Below are 22,571 nucleotides of genomic sequence, written 5' to 3'. Positions count from 1 at the left end.
AACTGCCTCAAGTTGTTGCTCAGATTAAATAAAATGACAAAACTTTTCTTCTACATATAAAAAGTGCAACATTAAACAGTTTCAAGTCAACTCAGCCTCAGATTAACTTTTCTTCCCCCCCCCCAGCCTGGCTAACTTGGCAGTAAGAGATTATATATGGGCTCATTGTTCTTCCACCATAGAAGTGGGTCAAAATCTAGTTTTTAATGCAATATTGCTGCTATAAAAACATTTGTTATTGCTTTAGCCCCGCCTGACTCGCCGAGGAGAGGCTGCTTGAATGCGGTGGTGACGCTTCAAATGGGTTAGCATGTGTTATGAGAGTAGCCTATGTGTGTGTGTGGCCCTTTAATATGTGACAGCATGTGAGGTGAGTGTGTGGGCGAGCGAGGTGAGGGGGCGGTAGCGTGAGTGCGGGGAGTGGCTAGTGTTTTGTCGGGTTGGCTGTGTGCAAGACCTCAATAAAGCCACGATTTGCAACTAATCGCCGGACTCGTCATTTCCCCCCGAGTCCGGAGCTGTGGAGACCCACTGCCGGGTAGAGTGAAGGGTGTTGCCCCCGAGAATACATCGGCCCTGGAGGAGTGTCTCCCCTGCGCTCCTCGACTACGGTCTGGGAGCCGGAAGCAGGAAAGGTGCAGCACATGTTTGACGTGTTGTCAGAAGCAGCTGACTTTTGCCCACTTTCCCAACTTTTCTTCCCCCACTCATAGTGTGACTTTGCTGGGGGCGCTTTGGACATGTCGGGCATCCCTGGACTCGGGTGGGCGGCTGCGGGACTTGTGGGACTCGAACCTGGGTGTGATTTTCGATCATTTTGGGGACTTTTGCCCACTTTCCCAACTTTTCTTCCCCAGTCACAGTGTGACTTTGCTGGGGGCGCCAGCTGCTGAACAATGTCGGCGAACCTCCGTCCTCCATTGTTGTCAAAGTGTTCCCAAACGGGAGATCTTAACGAGGCAGGAGGGTCTTCCAACTCTGGCTTATACATGTTGTCCTAGCCCGGTCGCTGCTCACATGTGTAATCGTTCGGTACACTTCCGAACCGAACCGAAACCCCCGTACCAAAACGGTTCAATACAAATACACGTACCGTTACACCCCTACTTTCAACACAACAGGGCAGAATAAGTCAGCCAGATTCCGATCTAACAAAGGTCTTAACTCATTCTCTTTCTATGCCACATCAATATGGAATGCACTCCCAACAGGTGTAAAAGAAAGGGCATCTCTATCCTCCTTCAAAACCGCACTAAAAGAACACCTCCAGGCAACTACAACCCTAAACTAACACCCTCCCTTCCACATAATACCTCTTCGGATTGTAAATAATCAAATATAGACACTTTTTCTTATACTTTCTGATCTCTCTCTCTCTCTATGTCCACTACTTGCTGTACATATCCTACCAAGTCAGTCCTACACTGTTTCAATATCCATTTCTCTTATGATGCAATTGTTGATGCTGATTGTTGATGACTGAAGTGTTGATACCAACCAAACCTAACCCCACCCCTCCATATCCCACACCCCGGATTGTAAATAATGTAAATAATGTAAATAATTAAATGTATATACTCTGATGATTATCTTGTGTGATGACTGTATTATGATGTTAGTATATATTTGATAGTATATATCTGTATCATGAATCAATTTAAGTGGACCCCGACTTAAACAAGTTGAAAAACTTATTCGGGTGTTACCATTTAGTGGTCAATTGTACGGAATATGTACTTCACTGTGCAACCTACTAATAAAAGTTTCAATCAATCAATCAAAAAGCCGGGTGTTAATCTCCACACCACCGGCGTTCCCGTTATTCCCTTCCCCCGTAGGCAGCGTCCGGAGAAATGTCCGCTTTTTATTGTCGGTTTTGAGAGCCGCTAATATAAAAGCTCGGGAAACAAAGCGTGCTATTCTTTAGGCGGCGGGTGGGCGTGAAGCGAGCCCAGAAGATGCTCCTCTTTCTTTTAAAAAGTTTGCTCCATTTCACACTTGGCAGCTACTGTTTAGCCCCTCTCTCCGCTGACTAAATAAGCTGAGCAAACTATTTAAAAAACGCCATTAAAGTTCTACAACAACTGCACCAAAACAATTTAGCCCTGGCAGAAGTGTTTTTTTTTTTTGTAGGCTGCATCCCGCCCCCTTTAGACAGCATCCCCTCCCACTGCGCTGGCACGTCTATAGGATTTTTCGTCCGCCTCCCCCTCAGTTCTCCAATAAACAATCATTTAATAAGTGCACACACTTGCCAAAACCATTAGGCAAACACAGAGTGGTACCCTTCAGTTACTTTACATGCCCTTGCTGCAAAAAACAAGCACACCGCCTGGCAGCCTTCCAGTTAAGTTTGTTTAGCCCAGCCTAAGTTTAAGCACTAAATCTTTTATTCCTCTGGTCCCCTTTCGCCGTGCAATTTACGATTCGCCTCTCGGCTTTGATCTGGCAGGGATAATCATTTTGCGCAGGTTATGTTTTCTCAGTTTGGAGACGGCTTCGAAGCAAAGTTAAAGTTTTTTCGCCGCTTTAGGGATGCTGTGCTGCCATGACAGGTCCTCTGTTATAGGTGTAGATGCTTTCTCCCAGTCTTAGCCCTCAGCGCAACGTCAAATTACCCGTCGCAGCCCCCAACTCCCCTCTCCGCACAGCTGCCCGTGTCAACATATAACAGCATTTATATTAAACAGTTGTGCTTTACAAGGTGGGTTTTATGCACAATGAAAAGTGATTGTTTGAGGTAGCCTTAGGGATGCTTTATTCTACAAGCCAAGGCGAAGGAGGAGGGGGGCGATGCAGCAGAGAGCGAGCGTAGTGTGGTTTTTTTTTTTTTTTACAGGACTCGCCGCCCGAAGGTCTTTGTAAATAAATAATGATCAACAGATTGGCTGTGGGCTTCTGAAAAAGCACGCCTTTGTCAGTTTGCATGATGGGGGGAAAAAAATTTCAAAGCGAGAGAGGGGCTGCCTCGGTAGTCTGGCAGGGAAGGGATCGGGGGGGGTGGGGAGCGCAGCCGTCCCCCACTTTGTGACTGCGGAGTGTTGCACTGGAATAACTCCGCTGGCTTTGAAACATCCACGCTTGGAGGAGAGCGAGAGAGAGAGGGAAGAAAGAGACGCTGGGGGGGTGGGGGGGGGGGGGAGACACACTATAAAGGAAATAGTTGTCCTATATAAAGTCCTCCATCACCAGATGCAGTATTGTTACTCAGCTCGAAATAAATGCATTCATTATCGGTGGACCGAAATGTGAAAGGGCGCCCGAATGCAGCTGAGATAGGCTCCAGCACCCCCCTCCCCCGCCACTCCAAAAGGGACACGCGGTAGAAAATGCGTTCTTAATTTAAGATCACACTGCTGCTAAATCAGATTTTCTTTTGTTTCTGACCGACCTCTTACTGTTGTTTGTGCGTACGCACCAAACAAGAGTTCAGAATATTCGGCCTTCTTGGATACCTTGCATGGGGTCCTGTATGGGGCGCTGGCAGGGGATTCCATCGTCTTGTTGGGGCAATGACAGTGATACTTGGACTGGCGTGATTGGGAGGAATGGTCTCCCTGATCTGAACCTGAGTGGTGGATTGTTATTGGACTTCTGTGCTAGTCACGGACTTGCGATAACAAACACCATGTTCAAGCATAAGGATGCTCATAGGTGTACCTGGTACCAGAGCACCCTAAGCCAAAGATCAATGATCGATTTTGTAATCGTATCAGCTGATCTGAGGCCGTATGTTTTGGACACTCGGGTGAAGAGAGGGGCTGAACTGTCAACTGATCACCATCTGGTGGTGAGTTGGGTCAGATGGCGGGGGAAACCTCTGGACAGACCTGGCAAACCCAAGCGTGTAGTGCGGGTGAACTGGGAACGTTTGGAGGAGTCCTCTGTCCGGAAGGACTTCAACTCCCACCTCCGGGGGGACTTCTCTGCCATCCCTGTGGAGGTTGGGGACATTGAACAGGAATGGGCAATGTTCAAAGCCTCTATTGCTAAAGCTGCAGCTGCGAGCTGAGGCCAGAAGGTCTAAGGTGCCTCAAGGGGCGGTAACCCTCGAATACCCTGGTGGACAGTGGTGGTCAGGGAAGCCGTCCGACTGAAGAAGGAGTCCTACCGGGTGGTATGTTATCTCGGGGTCTTGTTCACGAGTGAGGGAAAGATGGAGAAGGAAATCAGCCGGAGAATCGGAGCAGCTGGGGCAGTATTGCAGTCTCTCTGCCGCACTGTTGTGACGAAACGAGAGCTGAGCCAGAAGGCAAAGCTCTCGGTCTACCGAGCTATCTACATTCCTACTCTCACCTATGGTCATGAAGTGTGGGTCATGACCGAAAGAATAAAAGAATAAGATCGCAGATACAAGCGGCCAAAATGAGTTTCCTCAGAAGGGTGGCTGGCATCTCCCTTAGAGATAGGGTGAGAAGTTCAGTCACCCGAGAGAGACTCGGAGTAGAGCCGCTGCTCCTTCGCTTGGAAAGAAGCCAGCTTAGGTGGTTCGGGCATCTCGTGCGGATGCCTCACGAGCGTCTCCCTAGGGAGGTCCTCGTTGCACGTCCCACTGGGAGGAGACCCCGCGGTAGGCCAAGGACCAGATGGGGGGATTACATCTCCTCTCTGGCCTGGCTTAGGGATTCCCCAGGAGGAAGTCGCTAATGTTGCTCTGGAGAGGGAAGTCTGGGGGTCTCTGCTGGAGCTGTTGTCCCCGCGACCCGATTCCGGATAAGTGGTTGAAGATGGATGGATGAATGGATGGATGACCGACCTGCATTGGTTGCTAGTAGGCTTGCAAAGGGGTGGAAAGTTTCCGGTAAATTTTCCGGAAACTTTCCGGAAATTTACCATGGGAAGTTAAGCTCGGAAAAATGGAAAAATACTTCTTTGTAAACATTTTACTTCATCTAAACTTCAACAACTTTTCAACCCAAAGGATTGCGGCGATAAAATTAAGCACTTTCACAAATGTCTGCCACCTGTGATCTGCTCGCGTTTTAAAATATTCACCGTCATTTTCCGCGTTGACCTAACCGTGTCACGCTTGTTCGTTCCTCATCAGCAGATGCCGCGTGCGTCCTCTCTAACAAGGTGCATTGTCACCACCACATTAACACCGTCCTCGCAAACCTTTGTGACGGGCCGTGACTGACGGCACACGTCCAAAATCAGGGCGAGAGAGACAAAAAAAAAGTGTCAGGGCGTCATCTGGAGGCTGACATCCCCTGGGCGTGGCACCGCTGCTCGGATGACGTGTGGAAGGTTCAATCCCGAGGCAGGGAGAAGGCAGAGGGGAGTGTGTGTATGTGTGTGTGTGTGTTCTTGTATTTCTACCCTTCTTGAGACAACAACAAGGAAAAGTACCTTACATATGAGGACCGGTGAATAAATCATGGTCCCAATACGTAAAACCATTGCATCTGATAGAGAATGTCTCATTTGCACCCATGGTGGTGAAATCTATCAAAATTAGGGTGGTCCCAAAAAGGAGGGATTTTTCAAATTGGGTATCGGTTTTAAAGGTGCTCCCCCTCTGGTCAACATATGAAATAACAAGTGTGTGTAAGAAATTGAAATGCGCCCCCTTTGGCCAAAATTAATAAAAAAAATAAAATAAATAAATATGTATATAGAGACATACTGTAATAACTTGAAGTAAATAAATGAAGATTAAAATCCAATTACAAACACAACATTTCTAAAAATTTAAATGAACTAAAAGCAGTCTTTTTCTCACAATGGGTCAACTTTTGTCTTGTAAAACTGGGAACAACTTCACATATTCTTTCTGTTCCTGTAATATTGCAATATTTTCTCCTAAAATTATTACTTTTTTAATGTAAAATTATTACTTTTTAATGCAAAATGGTGACATTTGTCATATTAAATTCTGACTTTTATCACAACATTGCCATATTTTTGGGTTCTTGTAAAATAGTTACATGTTTTGAGTAAAATTATGACTTTTGTCATAATTTTGTTATATTATAGTATGGCAATATTATGGCAAAATTATGACTTTTGTCATAATTTTGCCATAATATCGCCGACATTTAAAAGTTTTCTTATGACTGTTATTGAGTAAAATTACAACTTTTATCATGATATCGCACACATGTTCAGTTTTTCTTGTAAAGTGTTGACTTGCGTTGAGTAAAATGATGACTAGGGTGGTCCTAAAGAGGTAGGCATTTTTCGCAGGTCACAAGAAGGTAACAAATACAAGAGTGTGTGTGTGTGTGTGTGTGTGTGTGTTCTTGTTTTTCAACCCTTCTTGAGACATCAACAAGGAAAAGTAGCATCCATATGAGGAGGTGTGAACAAGTTAGGACATAAATCATGGTCCCAATACGGAAAACCATTGCATCTAATAGAGAATGTCTCATTGGCACCCCTGGTGGTGAAATCTATCAAAATTAGGCTGGTCCCAAAAAGGAGGGATTTTTCAAATTGAGTGTCGGTTTTAAAGGTGCTCCCCCTCTGGTCAACATATGAAATAACAAGTGTGTGTAAGAAATTGAAATGCGCCCCCTTTGGCCAAAATTAATAAAAAAATAAAAATAAATAAATAAGTATATAGAGACATACTGTAATAATTGAAGTAAATAATGACGATTAAAATCCAATTACAAACACAACATTTCTAAAAATTTAAATGAACTAAAAGCAGTCTTTTTCTCACAATGGGTCAACTTTTGTCTTGTAAAACTGGGAACAATTTCACATATTCTTTCTGTTTCTGTAATATTGCAATATTTTCTCCTAAAATTATTACTTTTTTAATGTAAAATTATTACTTTTTAATGCAAAATGGTGACATTTGTCATATTAAATTCTGACTTTTATCACAACATTGCCATATTTTTGGGTTCTTGTAAAATATTATATTATGGCAATATTATGGCAAAATTATGACTTTTGTCATAATTTTGTTATATTATATTATGGCAATATTATGGCAAAATTATGACTTTTGTCATAATTTTGCCATAATATCGCCGACATTTAAAAGTTTTCTTATGACTGTTATTGAGTAAAATTACAACTTTTATCATGATATCGCACACATGTTCAGTTTTTCTCGTAAAGTGTTGACTTGCGTTGAGTAAAATGATGACTTTTTTTTTATAATACTGCCAAAATTGTAAGTTTTTCATGTGAAATTGCGACCTTTTTCTTGTGAAATTCCAACTCATTTTTCACAACAAGCTTTTTTATATTTCTTTAGTATGTATATGTCATTAGTGTTGTAAATACAAATATTTATATATCTAGAAAGGGTGGTCCTAAAGAGGTAGGCATTTTTCGGAGGTCACAAGAAGGTAACAAATACAAGAGTGTGTGTGTTTGTGTGTGTGTGGGTGTGTTCTTGTTTTTCAACCCTTCTTGAGACATCAACAAGGAAAAGTAGCATCCATATGAGGAGGTGTGAACAAGTTAGGACATAAATCATGGTCCCAATACGGAAAACCATTGCATCTAATAGAGAATGTCTCATTTGCACCCCTGGTGGTGAAATCTATCAAAATTAGGCTGCTCCCAAAAAGGAGGGATTTTTCCAATTCAGTGTCGGTTTTAAAGGTGCTCCCACTCTGGTCAACATATGAAATAACAAGTGTGTGTAAGAAATTGAAATGCGCCCCTTTTGGCCAAAATTAATTTAAAAAAATAAATAAATATGTATATAGAGACATACTGTAATAACTTGAAGTAAATAAATGAAGATTAAAATCCAATTACAAACAAAAAATTCAAAAAAATGGAAATGAACTAAAAGCAGTCTTTTTCTCACAATGTGTTGACTTTTGTCTTGTAAAACTGGGAACGATTTCACATATTCTTTCTGTTTCTGTAATATTGCAATATTTTCTCGTAAAATTATTACTTTTTAATGCAAAATGGTGACTATTGTCATATAAAATTCTGACTTTTATCACATCGCCATATTTTGTGATACGTGGGGGGATTATTTTTTTTAATACATTTTTTTTTTTAATATATATATTTTTTAGACATGTATCTCGTGCGCACGAGATAGTTTCTCGTGCGCACGAGATACATTTTTATAATGTTACTTTTTATAAAGTTATAAAAAACTTTAAAAAAAATAATTATAATTTATTTGTATTATACTATACTATAAATTAACTAAACGCAGTCTTTTTCTCACAATTTGTCGACTTGTTTCTTATAAAACTGGGAACAATTTCACATTTTCTTTCTGTTTCTGTAATATTGCAATATTTTCTCGTAAATTTTTTTATGTAAAATTATTACTTTTTTTTGCCAAATGGTGACATTTGTCATATAAAATTCTGACTTTTATCACAACATTGCCATTTTTTTTTTGGTTCTTGTAAAATAGTGACATGTTTTGAGTAAAATGATGACTTTTGTCATCATTTTGTTATATTATATTATGGCAAAATTATGACTTTTGTCATAATTTTACCATAATATTGCCGACATTTAAAAGTTTTCTTATGACTGTTATTGAGTAAAATTCCAACTTTTATCATGATATCACACAAATGTTCAGTTTTTCTTGTAAAGTGTTGACTTGCGTTGAGTAAAATTACAACTTTTATTTATAATACTGCTAACATTTTAAGTTTTTCTTGTGAAATTGTGACCTTTTTCTTGTGAATTTCCAACTCATTTTTCACAACAAGCTTTTTTATATTTCTTTAGTATGTATATGTCATTAGTGTTGTAAATACAAATATTTATATATCTAGAAAGGGTGGTCCTAAAGAGGTAGGCATTTTTTGGAGGTCACAAGAAGGTAACAAATACAAGACTGTGTGTGTGTGTTCTTGTTTTTCAACCCTTCTTGAGACATCAACAAGGAAACATACCGTCCATATGAGGAGGTGTGAACAAGTGACAACATAAATCATGTTCCCAATACGTGAAACCATTTCATCTAATAGAGAATGTCTCATTTGCACCCCTGGTGGTGAAATCTATCAAAATTAGGGTGGTCCCAAAAAGGAGGGATTTTGTGTGTCGGTTTTAAAAGTGCTCCCCCTCTGGTCAACATATGAAACAACAAGTGTGTGTAAGAAATTGAAATGCGCCCCCTTTGGCCAAAATTTATGAAAAAAATAAAAATATACAGACATACTGTAATAACTTGAAGTAAATAATGAATATTTAAATCCAATTACTAACAAAAAAATCCAAAAAATTAAAATTAACTAAAAGCAGTCTTTTTCTCACGATTTGTTGACTTTTTTTTTTTTTATAAAACTGGGAACAATTTCACATATTTCCGTTTCTGTAATATTGCAATATTTTCTCGTAAAATGATTACTTTTTTAATGTAAAATTGTTACTTTTTAATGCAAAATGGTGACATTTGTCATATAAAATTCTGACTTTTATCACAACATTGCCATTGTTTTTGTTTTCTTGTAAAATAGTGACATATTTTGAGTAAAATTATGACTTATAATTTTGTTGTATTATATTATGGCAATATTATGGCAAAATTATGACTTTTGTCGTAATTTTGCCATATTATTGCCGACATTTAAAAGTTTTCTTATGACTGTTATTGAGTAAAATTACAACTTTTATCATGATATCGCACAAATATTCCGTTTTTCTTGTAAAGTGTTGCCTTTCGTAAGTGAAATGACAACTTTTATTATAATACTGCCAACATTTTAAGTTTTTCTTGTGAAATTGTGACCTTTTTCTTGTGAAATTCCAAATGATTTTTCACAACAATCTTTTTTTTATATTTGCATAGTATGTATATATTATTAGTGTTGTAAATACAAATATTTATGTATCTAGAAAGGGTGGTCCTAAAGAGGTAGGCATTTTTCAGAGGTCACAAGAAGGTAACAAATACAAGAACGAGTGTGTGTGTGTGTGTGTGTGTGGTGTCAGTGACAGGCTGCCAGTCACAGCGCTGACAGCTGGGTGAAAGATAGCTGTCTTGGCACAGAGGGGAAAAGATGGAGGAAGCGGTAGGGAGGAGGAGGCAGCAGCCAGTCAGCCCCACTGAGGAGGCGAGCGATGCCGAGCAGATTGAAGTTGATTGGCGCAACACGCGGCGCCGAATGAAAGATTCAGGCTGAGTGTAAAAACACTAAATGCTGTCAGTGTTATTATCACCTGCACTAACTGATAGAAGCAAGTGGGGAGAAAGAGAGCGCGAGGGTGGCTAATTGACAGCTTTTCCCCCCCCCCTTTTTTTCTGCCTGCTATGCAACCTCGATGCAGAGCGAAGGAAGCCATCAAAGCCTTGTCAGTGATGACAGTGTTGATAGAGGATGGCGGCAATGATACCCAGAGAGATATATGTCAAATTCCCGAAATGTTTCCTCAAATTCCTGCCTCGCTTCACTTCCACGTTTTAAAGGGGAAATGCACTTTTCTTGGAATTATGCCTTATAGTTCACTATCTTTATGAGAGATAAGAATACATACATATTTTTTTTAACTGGTAAGTAAACGTAAATAAAAGTCAGACTCTCACTATTATGTTAGATCAACTATGGACTACACTTTCACAGTATTATGTTAGATCCACTATGGACTGGACTCTCACACTATTATGTTAGATCCACTATGGACTGGACTCTCACAATATTATGTTAGATCCACTATGGACTGGACTCTCACACTATTATGTTAGATCCACTATGGACTGGACTCTCACACTATTATGTTAGATCCACTATGGACTGGACTCTCACACTATTATGTTAGATCCACTATGGACTGGACTCTCACACTATTATGTTAGATCCACTATGGACTGGACTCTCACAATATTATGTTAGATCCACTATGGACTGGACTCTCACAATTATATGTTAGATCCACTATGGACTAGACTTTCACAGTATTATGTTAGATCCACTATGGACTGGACTCTCACACTATTATGTTAGATCCACTATGGACTGGACTCTCACAATATTATGTTAGATCCACTATGGACTAGACTTTCACAGTATTATGTTAGATCCACTATGGACTGGACTCTCACACTATTATGTTAGATCCACTATGGACTGGACTCTCACAATATTATGTTAGATCCACTATGGACTGGACTCTCACTATTATGTTAGATCCACTATGGACTGGACTTTCACTATTATGTTAGATCCACTATGGACTGGACTTTCACAGTATTATGTTAGATCCACTATGGACTGGACTCTCACTATTATGTTGGATCCCCTATGGACTGGACTCTCACTAGTATGTTAGATCCACTATGGACTGGACTCTCACACTATTATGTTAGATCCACTATGGACTGGACTCTCACTATTATGTTAGATTCACTATGGACTGGACTCTCACATTATTATGTTAGATCCACTATGGACTGGACTCTCACATTATTATGTTAGATCCACTATGGACTGGACTCTCACACTATTATGTTAGATCCACTATTGACTGGACTCTCACACTATTATGTTAGATCCACTATGGACTGGACTCTCACACTATTATGTTAGATCCACTATGGACTGGACTCTCACACTATTATGTTAGATCCACTATGGACTGGACTCTCACACTATTATGTTAGATCCACTATGGACTGGACTCTCACACTATTATGTTAGATCCACTATGGACTGGACTCTCACACTATTATGTTAGATCCACTATGGACTGGACTTTCACTATTATGTTAGATCCACTATGGACTGGACTTTCACAGTATTATGTTAGATCCACAATGGACTGGACTTTCACAGTATTTTGTTAGATCCACTATGGACTGGACTCTCACACTATTATGTTAGATCCACTATGGACTGGACTCTCACACTATTATGTTAGATCCACTATGGACTGGACTCTCACTAGTATGTTAGATCCACTATGAACTGGACTTTCACAATATTATGTTAGATGTTAGAAAAATACGGTACATATTTTTTTAATGCATTTTAACTGGTAACTAAACGTAAATAAAAGTCAGCTTACAGTGGAACCAATGGGAGCCATGACGTCAACCTAGGGCTGGGCGATATACCGGTACTATAGTTAATAGCAGTACATATTTGAGACTAGAGATGTCCGATAATATCGGACTGCCGATATTATCGGCCGATAAATGCTTTAAAATGTAATATCGGAAATTATCGGTATCGGTTTCAAAAAGTAAAATGTATGACTTTTTAAAAGGCCGCTGTGTACACGGACGTAGGGAGAAGTACAGAGCGCCAATAAACATTAAAGGCACTGCCTTTGCGTGCCGGCCCAGTCACATAATATCTACGGCTTTTCACACACACAAGTGAATGCAATGCATACTTGGTCAACAGCCATACAGGTCACACTGAGGGTGGCCGTATAAACAACTTTAACACTGTTACAAATATTAGCCACACTGTGAACCCACACCAAACAAGAATGACAAACACATATTTCGGGTAGAACATCCTCAACATAAACACAACAGAAAAAATACCCAGAACCCCTTGCAGCACTAACTCTTCTGAACACTACACTACAACCCCGCCCACCTCAACCCCCGCCCATCTCCCGAATTCGGAGGTCTCAAGGTTGGCAAGTATGCCTTAGGCTCCATTGTGAGCTGACTTTTGCTCGCATTTAGACTTAGACAAACTTTAATAATCCACAAGGGAAATTGTTCCCTTTTATTTATTCGATTTATTTATTTATTTAATTTATTGTATTTATTTTATTTATTTACTAGTTAGAATGCATTAAAAAAAAATAAAAATGTGCTTGTCTTACCTAAGGATTGTAAATGATAGGCAAAATAAAATTAAAAAAAGTTAAGTTTGGCACAAATTATATATATATATATATATATATATATATATATATATATATATATATATATATATATATATATATATATATATATATATATATATATATATATATATATATATATATATATATATATATATATTAGGGCTGCAACAACTAATCGATTAAATCGATTAAAATCGATTATAAAAATAGTTGGCGATTAAATTAGTCATCAATTCGTTGGATCTATGCTAAGCGCATGCAAAAAGGCAATTATTTTTATTTATTTTTTGAAAATGTTTTTAATTTTTATTTATTTTTTTTAGAAACCTTTATTTATAAACTGCAACATGTACAAACAGCTGAGAAACAATAATCGAAATAAGTATGGTGCCAGTATGCTGTTTTTTTCCCCAATAAAATACTGAAAAGGATAGAAATGTAGTTTGTTGTATCCGATTATTAATCGATTAATCTAAGTAATAATCGACAGATTAATCGATTGTCAAATTAACCGTTAGTTGCAGCCCTAATATATATATATATATACAGTACATGGCAGGGGTCGGCAACCTTTACCACTCAAAGAGCCATTTTGGCACGTTTCACAAATTAAAGAAAATAATGGGAGCCACAAAAAATTTTTTAAAATTTAAAATGAAAAACACCGCATACAAAGCTTAAATGCTTTGTGCTATGTGCATGCACTTTAATGTGGAGATTTAATGTTAGTGCGGCCCGCGAGTTTTGAATGAATGGCGCTTGATAGCGTCATACTTGCCAACCCTCTCATTATTTCCGGGAGACTCCCGACTATCAGGGCGTGACGGCACTGCTTTTGGTGCCCTCTACACCCTGCCCAAACAGTGTACCTGCTCGACCACATGTACAATTCAGTTTCAGCTTGCTCACGTAAGTGATAGCAAGGCGTACTAGGTCAGCAGCCACACAGCTTACACTGACGGTAGCCTTATAAAACAACTTTAACACTGGTACGTTACAAATATGCGCCACACTTTGAACCCACACCAAAAAAGAATGACAAACACATTTCTGGAGAACATCTGCACTGTAACACAACATCAACACAACACAACCAATACCCAGAATCCCATGCAGCCCTAACTCTTCCGCTCAACCAACGCACGGAGGGAGGGGGGGCGGGGGGGGGTTGATGTGTGGGGGGATTTGGTGGTAGCGGGGGTGTATAATCTAGACCGGAAGAGTTAGGGCTGCATGGGATTCTGGGTATTGGTTGTGTTGTGTTTATGTTGTGTTACGGTGGGATGTTCTCCAGAAATTTGTTTTTCATTCTTTTTTGGTGTGGGTTCACAGTGTGGCGCATATTTGTAACGTAACAGTGTTAAAGTTGTTTGATACGGCTACCGTCAGTGTAAGCTGTGTGGCTGATGATTAAGTATGCTTTGCTGTCTCCTACGTGTGCAAGTAAAAGCTACATACAACATGTGGCCGGGCTGGCACGCTGTTTGTAAATGCTATAGAGAACAATTACTACAGTGCAATTAGGGCACACCCTTAATTTAGTAAGTAGAGTGAAAATAGGATTATATTTTCCCTGGGAGTTATCTAGGAGAGGCACTGAGATCCATAAGTCTCCTGGGAAAATCAGGGGGGTCGGCAAGTATGCAGCTGAGCCGCATCAGAGTGGTCAAAGAGCCGCATGCGGCTCCGGAGCCGCGGGTTGCCGACCCCTGGTATATGGGTATGTGTGTGTGTGTATATATATATATATATATATATATTATATATATATATATATATATATATATATATATATATATATATATATATATATATATATATATATATATATATATATATATATATATATATATATATATATGTATATATATATATATATATATATATATATATATATGTATATATATATATATATATATATATATGGGGTATGTATATATATATATATATATATATATATATATATATATATATATATATATATATATATATATATATATATATATATATATATATATATATATATATATATATATATATACTGTGTATATATATATGGGTATATGTGTGTATATATATATATATATATATATATATATATATATATATATATATATATATATATATATATATATATATATATCTGTTTGTATTATTTTATTTTATTTCTTATTATTATTATTATTAATGTATTATTATCTATTTTTTGTTTATTTAATTGATGTATTTGTAGATACTACTTTGTTTTTTTGCTGTTTCTTTCTTTTTTTGGGGGGGTGGTAAAAAAAATGTATTTTTGACATTTAGGGCAGACAACAGATGTATGATGTATGTGAATATGATGCAATGGATATGAATGTCTGATGCTGGATGTCAATACAAATAAAATGAAAAAAATATATTAAAAAAATAAAAACGTGCTTGTCTTACCTAAGGATTGTAAATGATAGGCAAAATAAAATAACAATAAAAAGTGCAGTTCCCCGTTAAATTTGGCACAAATCATTGCTTCATTTGCGCTGAATTAGTCCATCACTATCAGTACGACGAGGACGCGTGTTTCTGCTCCACGTCCCGAGTCAGCGTCGTGGACGGAAATGTCTGGACGGCCTTTTGTAGGAGCCGTGAGAAGCCGTCGTGTAGAATAAGCGCGGGAGCAGGAGCGGCGTTAAAGCAGGACTGACAGGAGCCCTTTCATGGTCAGTGTTACACTGGATAAAACTCAGCGCCCCACTGCTGTGAATTAGCCCGTTTGCTCGTGACACGTACTGAAACATTCATGGCCGTCAGTCGGGGAAGAATGCGATTGGGCAAATGCTTGAAATATTTAAAGTGGGAGCCTGTTGTGTGTGTGGTACTGTTTGCACGGCGTGGCGTCAGGAGCCTGGAAGAGAGGCTAAAAGCTGGTAATTGGCGCTGTGTTGTGCGGCGTGTCAGTCTGTGGCGTTCCAGTCTGGCTGCACTTCTCCGTGGCGGAGCGAGCGACGGAGGCGCCTGGCTGCGTCTTTGAGCTTCATGATGACTTGACATCAAGGGCGTAAGAAAGTAAGAAGTAGAAATTGCAATTCCCTCAGAAATTGCGTGTGTGTGCGCTGAGAAGCGCTGTCGCTGAGGCTGAAACGCCAACAAAAGAGTTGAAGACCGGGACTTTAAGTACATCGCAGCCTATCATAGCAATCCCGTAAGACCATGGAAATAGTCCTTTTGGTGGACATGAGCAGGATAGGCTCTACTCACTTTTAACACTTTTCAGTTGGCAAATACTGTAGATCAGGGGTCACCAACGCGGTGCCCGCGGGCACCAGGTAGCCCGTAAGGACCAGATGAGTAGCCCGCTGGCCTGTTCTAAAAATAGCTCAAATAGCAGCACTTACCAGTGAGCTGCCTCTATTTTTTAAATTGTATTTATTTACTAGCAAGCTGGTCTCGCTTTGCCCGACGTTTTTAATTCTAAGAGAGACAAAACTCAAATAGAAAATATTTTAAAGACTTGGTCTTCACTTGTTTAAATAAATTCATAATTTTTTTTACTTTGCTTCTTATAACTTTCAGAAAGACAATTTTAGAGAAAAAATACAACCTTAAAAATGATTTTTAGGATTTTAAAACACATATACCTTTTTACCTTTTAAATTCCTTCCTCTTCTTCCCTGACAATTTAAATCAATGTTCAAGTATTTTTTTTCATTGTAAAGAATAATAAATACATTTTAATTAAATTATTCATTTTAGCTTCTGTTTTTTCGACAAAGAATATTTGTGAAATATTTCTTCAAACTTATGATTAAAATTTTAAAAAAATATTCTGGCAAATCTAGAAAATCTGTAGAATCAAATTTAAATCTTATTTCAAAGTCTTTTGAATTTCTTTCAAAATTTTTGTTCTGGAAAATCTAGAAGAAATAATGATTTGTCTTTGTTAGAAATATAGCTTGGTCCAGTTTGTTATATATTCTAACAAAGTGTAGATTGGATTTTAACCTATTTAAAACATGTCATCAAAATTCTAAAATGAATCTTAATCAGGAAAAATTACTAATGATGTTCCATAAATTTTTTTTTAATTTTTTCAAAAAGATTCGAATTAGCTAGTTTTTCTCTTCTTTTTTTCGGTTGAATTTTGAATTTTAAAGAGTCGAAATTGAAGATAAAGTATGTTTAAAAATTTAATTGTCATTTTTTTCCTGTTTTCTCCTCTTTTAAACCGTTCAATTAAGTGTAAATATCATTAGTTATTAATAATAACATAGAGTTAAAGGTAAATTGAGCAAATTGGCAATTTATTTAAGTGTGTATCAAACTGGTAGCCCTTCGCATTAATCAGTACCCAAGAAGTAGCTCTTGCTTTCTAAAAGGTTGGTGACCCCTGCTGTAGATCCCACCGGGTACTTTTTCACTTCCAACACCACACCAAAATTGGAGCTTTGAGTATTGACCGATATGACAATAATCCGATACGATATCAGCACGACGCATACAGCAGTGCAGGGCTATTCAACTACATCATGAAGAGGGCCGCTGTTAGAATAATTACACCGCAAAAAGTCAGTGTTCAAAAACAAGAAAAAAAAAATACAAAAATTAGGGGTACCTGTCAGGTTCAAGCACTGATGACATCTATTAATCAGACAAGAAGCAAGGAATCAATCAGAGACAGAGTTCAATTTAGCTCATGAGGAGAACGCATGGAGCTGAACACTTAGTCACAGTCTCGCCCATACTTGCCAACATTGAGACCTCCAATATCGGGAGGTGGGGGGGGGGGGGGGCTTGGTCGGGGGGTGGGGGGGGGTGGTTGTTTGGGGGTGGGGGTGTGGTTGGGGGCGTGGTTATTTACAGCTAGAATACACCAACTCGAGTATTTCATATATATTTAATATATATATATATATATGTATGAAATACTTGACTTTCAGTGAATTCTAGCTATATATATATATATTTATTTTATTTTATTTTATTTACATAGAAAAAAATAAAAAATACTTGAATTTCAGTGTTCCAGTGGCTATCCATTAGATGGCAGTATTGTCCTGTTTAACTTCTCCGTTCATGATGAGTATATCATTTCGGCCGCCATGTCTGTAATTTCTCCGTTCTTCTGCTTCGTCTCCTTGTTGTGTGCGCAGTTGTGCACTCTATAAAAGCCCTAGATGTTATGACGTCTTTGGGCAGGCAAGCTGTTTATATTGTGGGAAAGCGGACGTGAGAACAGGCTGTCCCCACTCAGTCTCAGGTCCGCATTGAGCTGGAGGGGGCGTGGCCTCCAGTTCCGGCTGAATACCGTGAGTTTGTCGGGAGAAAATATCTGCCGGGAGGTTGTCGGGAGAGGCGCTGAATATCGGGATTCTCCCGCTAAAAACGGGAGGGTTGGCAAGTATGGTCTCGCCCTACGCTCTAAGGTTCAGCTCCTGTGTCCCTCTATTTATTCAGGAGTTCCACAGTCAACAATACTAAGGCCGCCTCTAAAGGGAGTGGTCGCATATATTATGCAAAGCAGGTCCAGGACGCACGATACGTGACGGAATGTGCCGGGGGCCTTGTGATTTCGCCTAGTCCCCGCTTCGTCTGCGTGTTGTCATCTTATCTTCGTTGAGGTGATTGAAGTCCTTGGCTGTTAGCGGGCTAAAACAAAGATAACATCTACGACTGAGGCCACCCCTCAGACAAGAAGTCTTTGTCCTTGCACAGATTAGAAAAGTCCAAGTTGAGCACAATAGCTAAATAACTAAAGCAACAGACTTTAAGCATACTAAAGTTAGTGTGATAATACATATATAATTATTCTAAAATTTTATTTGAACTAAGCAAAATTATCTGCCAATAGAACAAGAACATTTGGCTTGTCAAGACTTTCCAAAACAAGTCAAATTAGGTAACCTCAATGAACCCCAAAATACCTCAAAATAAGTATAATAAGTATATTCTCACTAATAACTGTACTACTATATGAGTACGTATTTTCTATTGTTTCATTGAAAATAAAACAGCAAAGTTCATCTGTTTTAATTATGAGACACAATTGTGTCAAAGTCATGATTTTTTTTTTACATGCTTGAAATAAGAAGTTTTAACTTTAAAAAAGTAGTTTTATACTTGTGAGTGTTAATGACACAGCTTTGCAACAGTTGATATTCTAGTTTCAAGCAGATGCTGTCTTTGTTGCACCAAGCCAAAGGCTTGGAAAATTCCACTGTGTACGATGGGAGGAGACGGGAGGGGTTATCTATTTTGATCCAAGACCTGCCCAAGCTCGATCCAGGACCAGTCCAAGCCCGAGGCATCTTTTTTTATTTTGTGTTAATATGACCGAAAACAATGGCTGTTTACCTACCACCCATTCCTTTAGAAACAGCTGTTGTTATGTAAACAGGGAAAGTCCAAATAAAAAGAGGTGGCGCACAATCTTTCGCCAGAGTGTGCTGAAGACTGTCAAGAGTACAGCCCAGATGTTTCTCCTCAAATTGAGCCAAATTCAATTCTGTCTCTGTTTAATTCCTTGCTTCTTGTCTCGTTTAATAGATGTCATCAGTGTTTGAACCTGACAGCCGCAGTTTTAAGGGCTCAGGGGCCGGACATCGAAATGTGGATGCTTTATCAAAAAGTGCCTACGCAGGTTATATTTCTTTGAGACTGCGTTTACTTAATTGCAAAGTAAACGCACTGTCAATAAAGTCATTATTCTGCCCTCGCTACTCGTTTCCAGCGTGTGCAGCTAGTTAACAGTATGAAGAACAAGAAGCTCCAGTTTGGGTTGAGGATTGATGTTCCTTCTTTTGAATTTTTTTCCCTTCCTCAGTTTTATTTCTTCACACTGGGGCGGTATAGCTCGGTTGGTAGAGTGGCGGTGCCAGCAACTTGAGGGTTCCAGGTTCGATCCCTTCGGTCCTTAGGCAAGACACTTTACCCACCTGCTCCCAGTGCCACCCGCACCGGTTCAAATGTAATTTAGATATTGGGTTTCACCATGTAAAAGCGCTTTGAGTCACTAGAGAAAAGCGCTATATGAATATAATTCACTTCACTTCTTCCCCAATTTAGGTTTGGAAGACTGAAAATATAAAGAAAACAGAAGCATTGTGTATTTTACATAAATCAAATGGAAGGTTTTTGTGTTAATATATTCACACAATCAGCTACAAATGTTTACACATGTAAATATTACACAACATTAGCACACCAAACATTGCACACACCGTCTGCCTGTGACTTATCACAATTAGCGTTGTCGCCCCTACTGGTCAAATTCAGCGCTGCATGTATTAAACAAGTTGGATCGCCCATAGTTACTCACAGACAAATTACACAACCACGAATACAAAAGACATCTCGAAGTCAGCAATTTAAATACAAAACTAAGTCAATATCTTGTCTGGATCAATGTGTCCGTCACTTAAAAGGTCCACCAGGAGACAACAGAGTCAAACGGATAACAATGGTAGGTATACAACATTTATTATCAACCGTCTGGAATAGACTTATACTCTCTTTATGTCCGAATAATTGTGTCTAAGTTATCACACAACTTTGCTGCCTTTGATCTTACCAATCAAAAGGCTTGTAAAACTCCGCTGTGTAGGATGGGAAGCGACATGGAGGTGTCGGTTTCTTTGATCTATTGTAATCCACGGGAAGATTTTGTCTTGACCCGAGATCTACAAAGCGGAGAGGAAGCAGGCACCTTTTCTTTGAACTGTTTTGTAACCAAAGGCGACGGCTGTTTACGACCCCCCTCCCTTTAGAAACAGCTGTTGCCATGTCATCAGGGAAAGGCCAATTAAAAGAGGAGGTGTACAGTCTTTCGTCAGAGCGGGGTGGAAGACTGTGCAAAGAGTACAGCCCAGACGTTTCTCCTCAATGAGCTAAATTGAATCCTGTCTCTGTTTAACTCCTTGCTTCTTGTCTGTTTAATAGATGTCATCAGTGTTTGAACCTGACACTTTAAGTTTAAGTGGAGTGGTAATTTGCATTTTTGGCAACACCTATTAGCCACAATAAATCATTATGTGAAGCTCCTGACGTAGTAAGTTGAATGATGCGGACACGTTTGTTACTGGACACTTTCTAATATGCTTCTGTTTTGGAGACTGTATATGTAAATATGTAGTAATTATTTAATAGTTGTTTGTATTTACAAATTTGCTGCATTGGACTGCAATATTGTTCAATAATGAGACTTATTACGTATGTCAAGCTTGTGTGCTATTATGTGCTTAGCTGTTGTGTAGCTGCTAGCTCCTAGTAGCCTATACCCCACCATGGTTACCTTTTGTACGTCCATCCATCCATTTTCTACCGCTTATTCCCTTCGGGGTCGCGGGGGCCGCTGGAGCCTATCTCAGCTGCAATCGGGCGGAAGGCGGGGTACACCCTGGACAAGTCGCCACCTCATCGCAGACCTTTTGTACGTGACTCCAATAAAATACAAGAAAAGACCAACCATGTGAGCTTATTGGAGGACATTTACATGTTAATTGGGTGTCTTTGCACAAGTAAACAGCTTGTATAGGCACTTTTATCTGCGAGTTCAGATTCAAGCCGATATCATCTGATGTGTGTTGTTTTTTATGCTAATTTTGGACCAATATCAGTATCGGATCGGGACACCCCTACCACCCTACCTACTATTACCTCGTCATCCATGGTTCCAAACATGCAGGGCCAGACCCAGGCAGGAACCACTGCTCAAGTACTCATGAGAGACCAAACATATGAATATGTTGTTTTTTTGTTGTTTTTTTTTTTTGCAGTAGACACGACCCCCTTCTAATACCTGGTAACGAACAAATTGAAAACATGGACATGAATGTGAAGAGGTATGACTCTACCGGAATGTTTCACTGGTGCCCGTCAAAAGACATCGAAAAGGTTATCCTGGTGAGTAAACCCTATGTTTTATAAAAGTATCCCTCTGCTCAAAACACACACATACATACAAAAAAAAATTTATGTATAAAAAAAGAGAGAGAACCTAACGTAAGTATGCCCAGGAGCCACACACTTGTGATATCATCCAATCACATACTAATTAATATGTATTGACATTTCTTTCATTGCCTCTCTGCTTCAAGGTGAGTTGGCGGTTTTCTTTATATATCCGCAAATAGGCTTATGTTATGGAGGCATGTTTGTTATATGATATTTTAATTTCGAAAAGGAAGAAAGAAAAATATATATATATATAAATATATATACTGTATTTCCGAAATAAGTGGCTTCCTCTCCAAAAAAGGCTATGCCTCAATTAACCGAATAAACCACTTGATGACTACTTTGGTTAACTAAACCTTAATCTTGTTTTTCAATGCAATTCATCCACAATTCTTATGTAAGACACACGTATTTCCCTTTTATGTGAGTTTTAAATAGTGATCAACTGCTAGCATGAGGCAGCTAACAATGCAGATATTTTAGCTTCGACTACCATATTTTTCCGGACTATAAGGCGCACTCAAAATCCTTTCATGTTCTCTAAAATCGACAGTGCGCCTTATAACCCGGTGCGCCTAATGTAGGAAATCATTTTGGTTGTGCTTACCGACCTCGAAGCTATTTTATTTGGTACATGGTGAAATAATAAGTTAGACCGGTAGATGGCAGCCACACATAAGAGATATGTGTAGACTGCAATATGATGGCAGTCACACATAAGAGATACGTGTAGACTGCAATATGATGGCAGTCACACGCAATATGATGGCAGTCACACATAAGAGACACGTGTAGACTGCAATATGATGGCAGTCACACATAAGAGACACGTGTAGACTGCTATATGATGGCAGCGCCTTATAACCCGGTGCGCCTAATGTACG

General features: G+C 39.1%; 1 protein-coding gene across 1 annotated transcript in view; it reads left to right on the top strand.

Moving 5' to 3' along the window:
• Positions 1-22,571, top strand: part of LOC133657088 (calcium-activated potassium channel subunit alpha-1a-like) — a 626,717-nt gene that overhangs the window by 513,486 nt on the left and 90,660 nt on the right. The window contains 1 exon segment of the mRNA XM_062058010.1: positions 21,507-21,633. Coding sequence (XP_061913994.1) covers positions 21,507-21,633 — 127 coding nt within the window.

Source organism: Entelurus aequoreus, linkage group LG09 (genome assembly GCF_033978785.1).
Source record: "Entelurus aequoreus isolate RoL-2023_Sb linkage group LG09, RoL_Eaeq_v1.1, whole genome shotgun sequence".
Taxonomy (NCBI): domain Eukaryota; kingdom Metazoa; phylum Chordata; class Actinopteri; order Syngnathiformes; family Syngnathidae; genus Entelurus; species Entelurus aequoreus.
The sequence above is the reverse complement of the archived record's forward strand: the minus strand, read 5'-3'. Positions and strand labels throughout refer to the sequence as shown.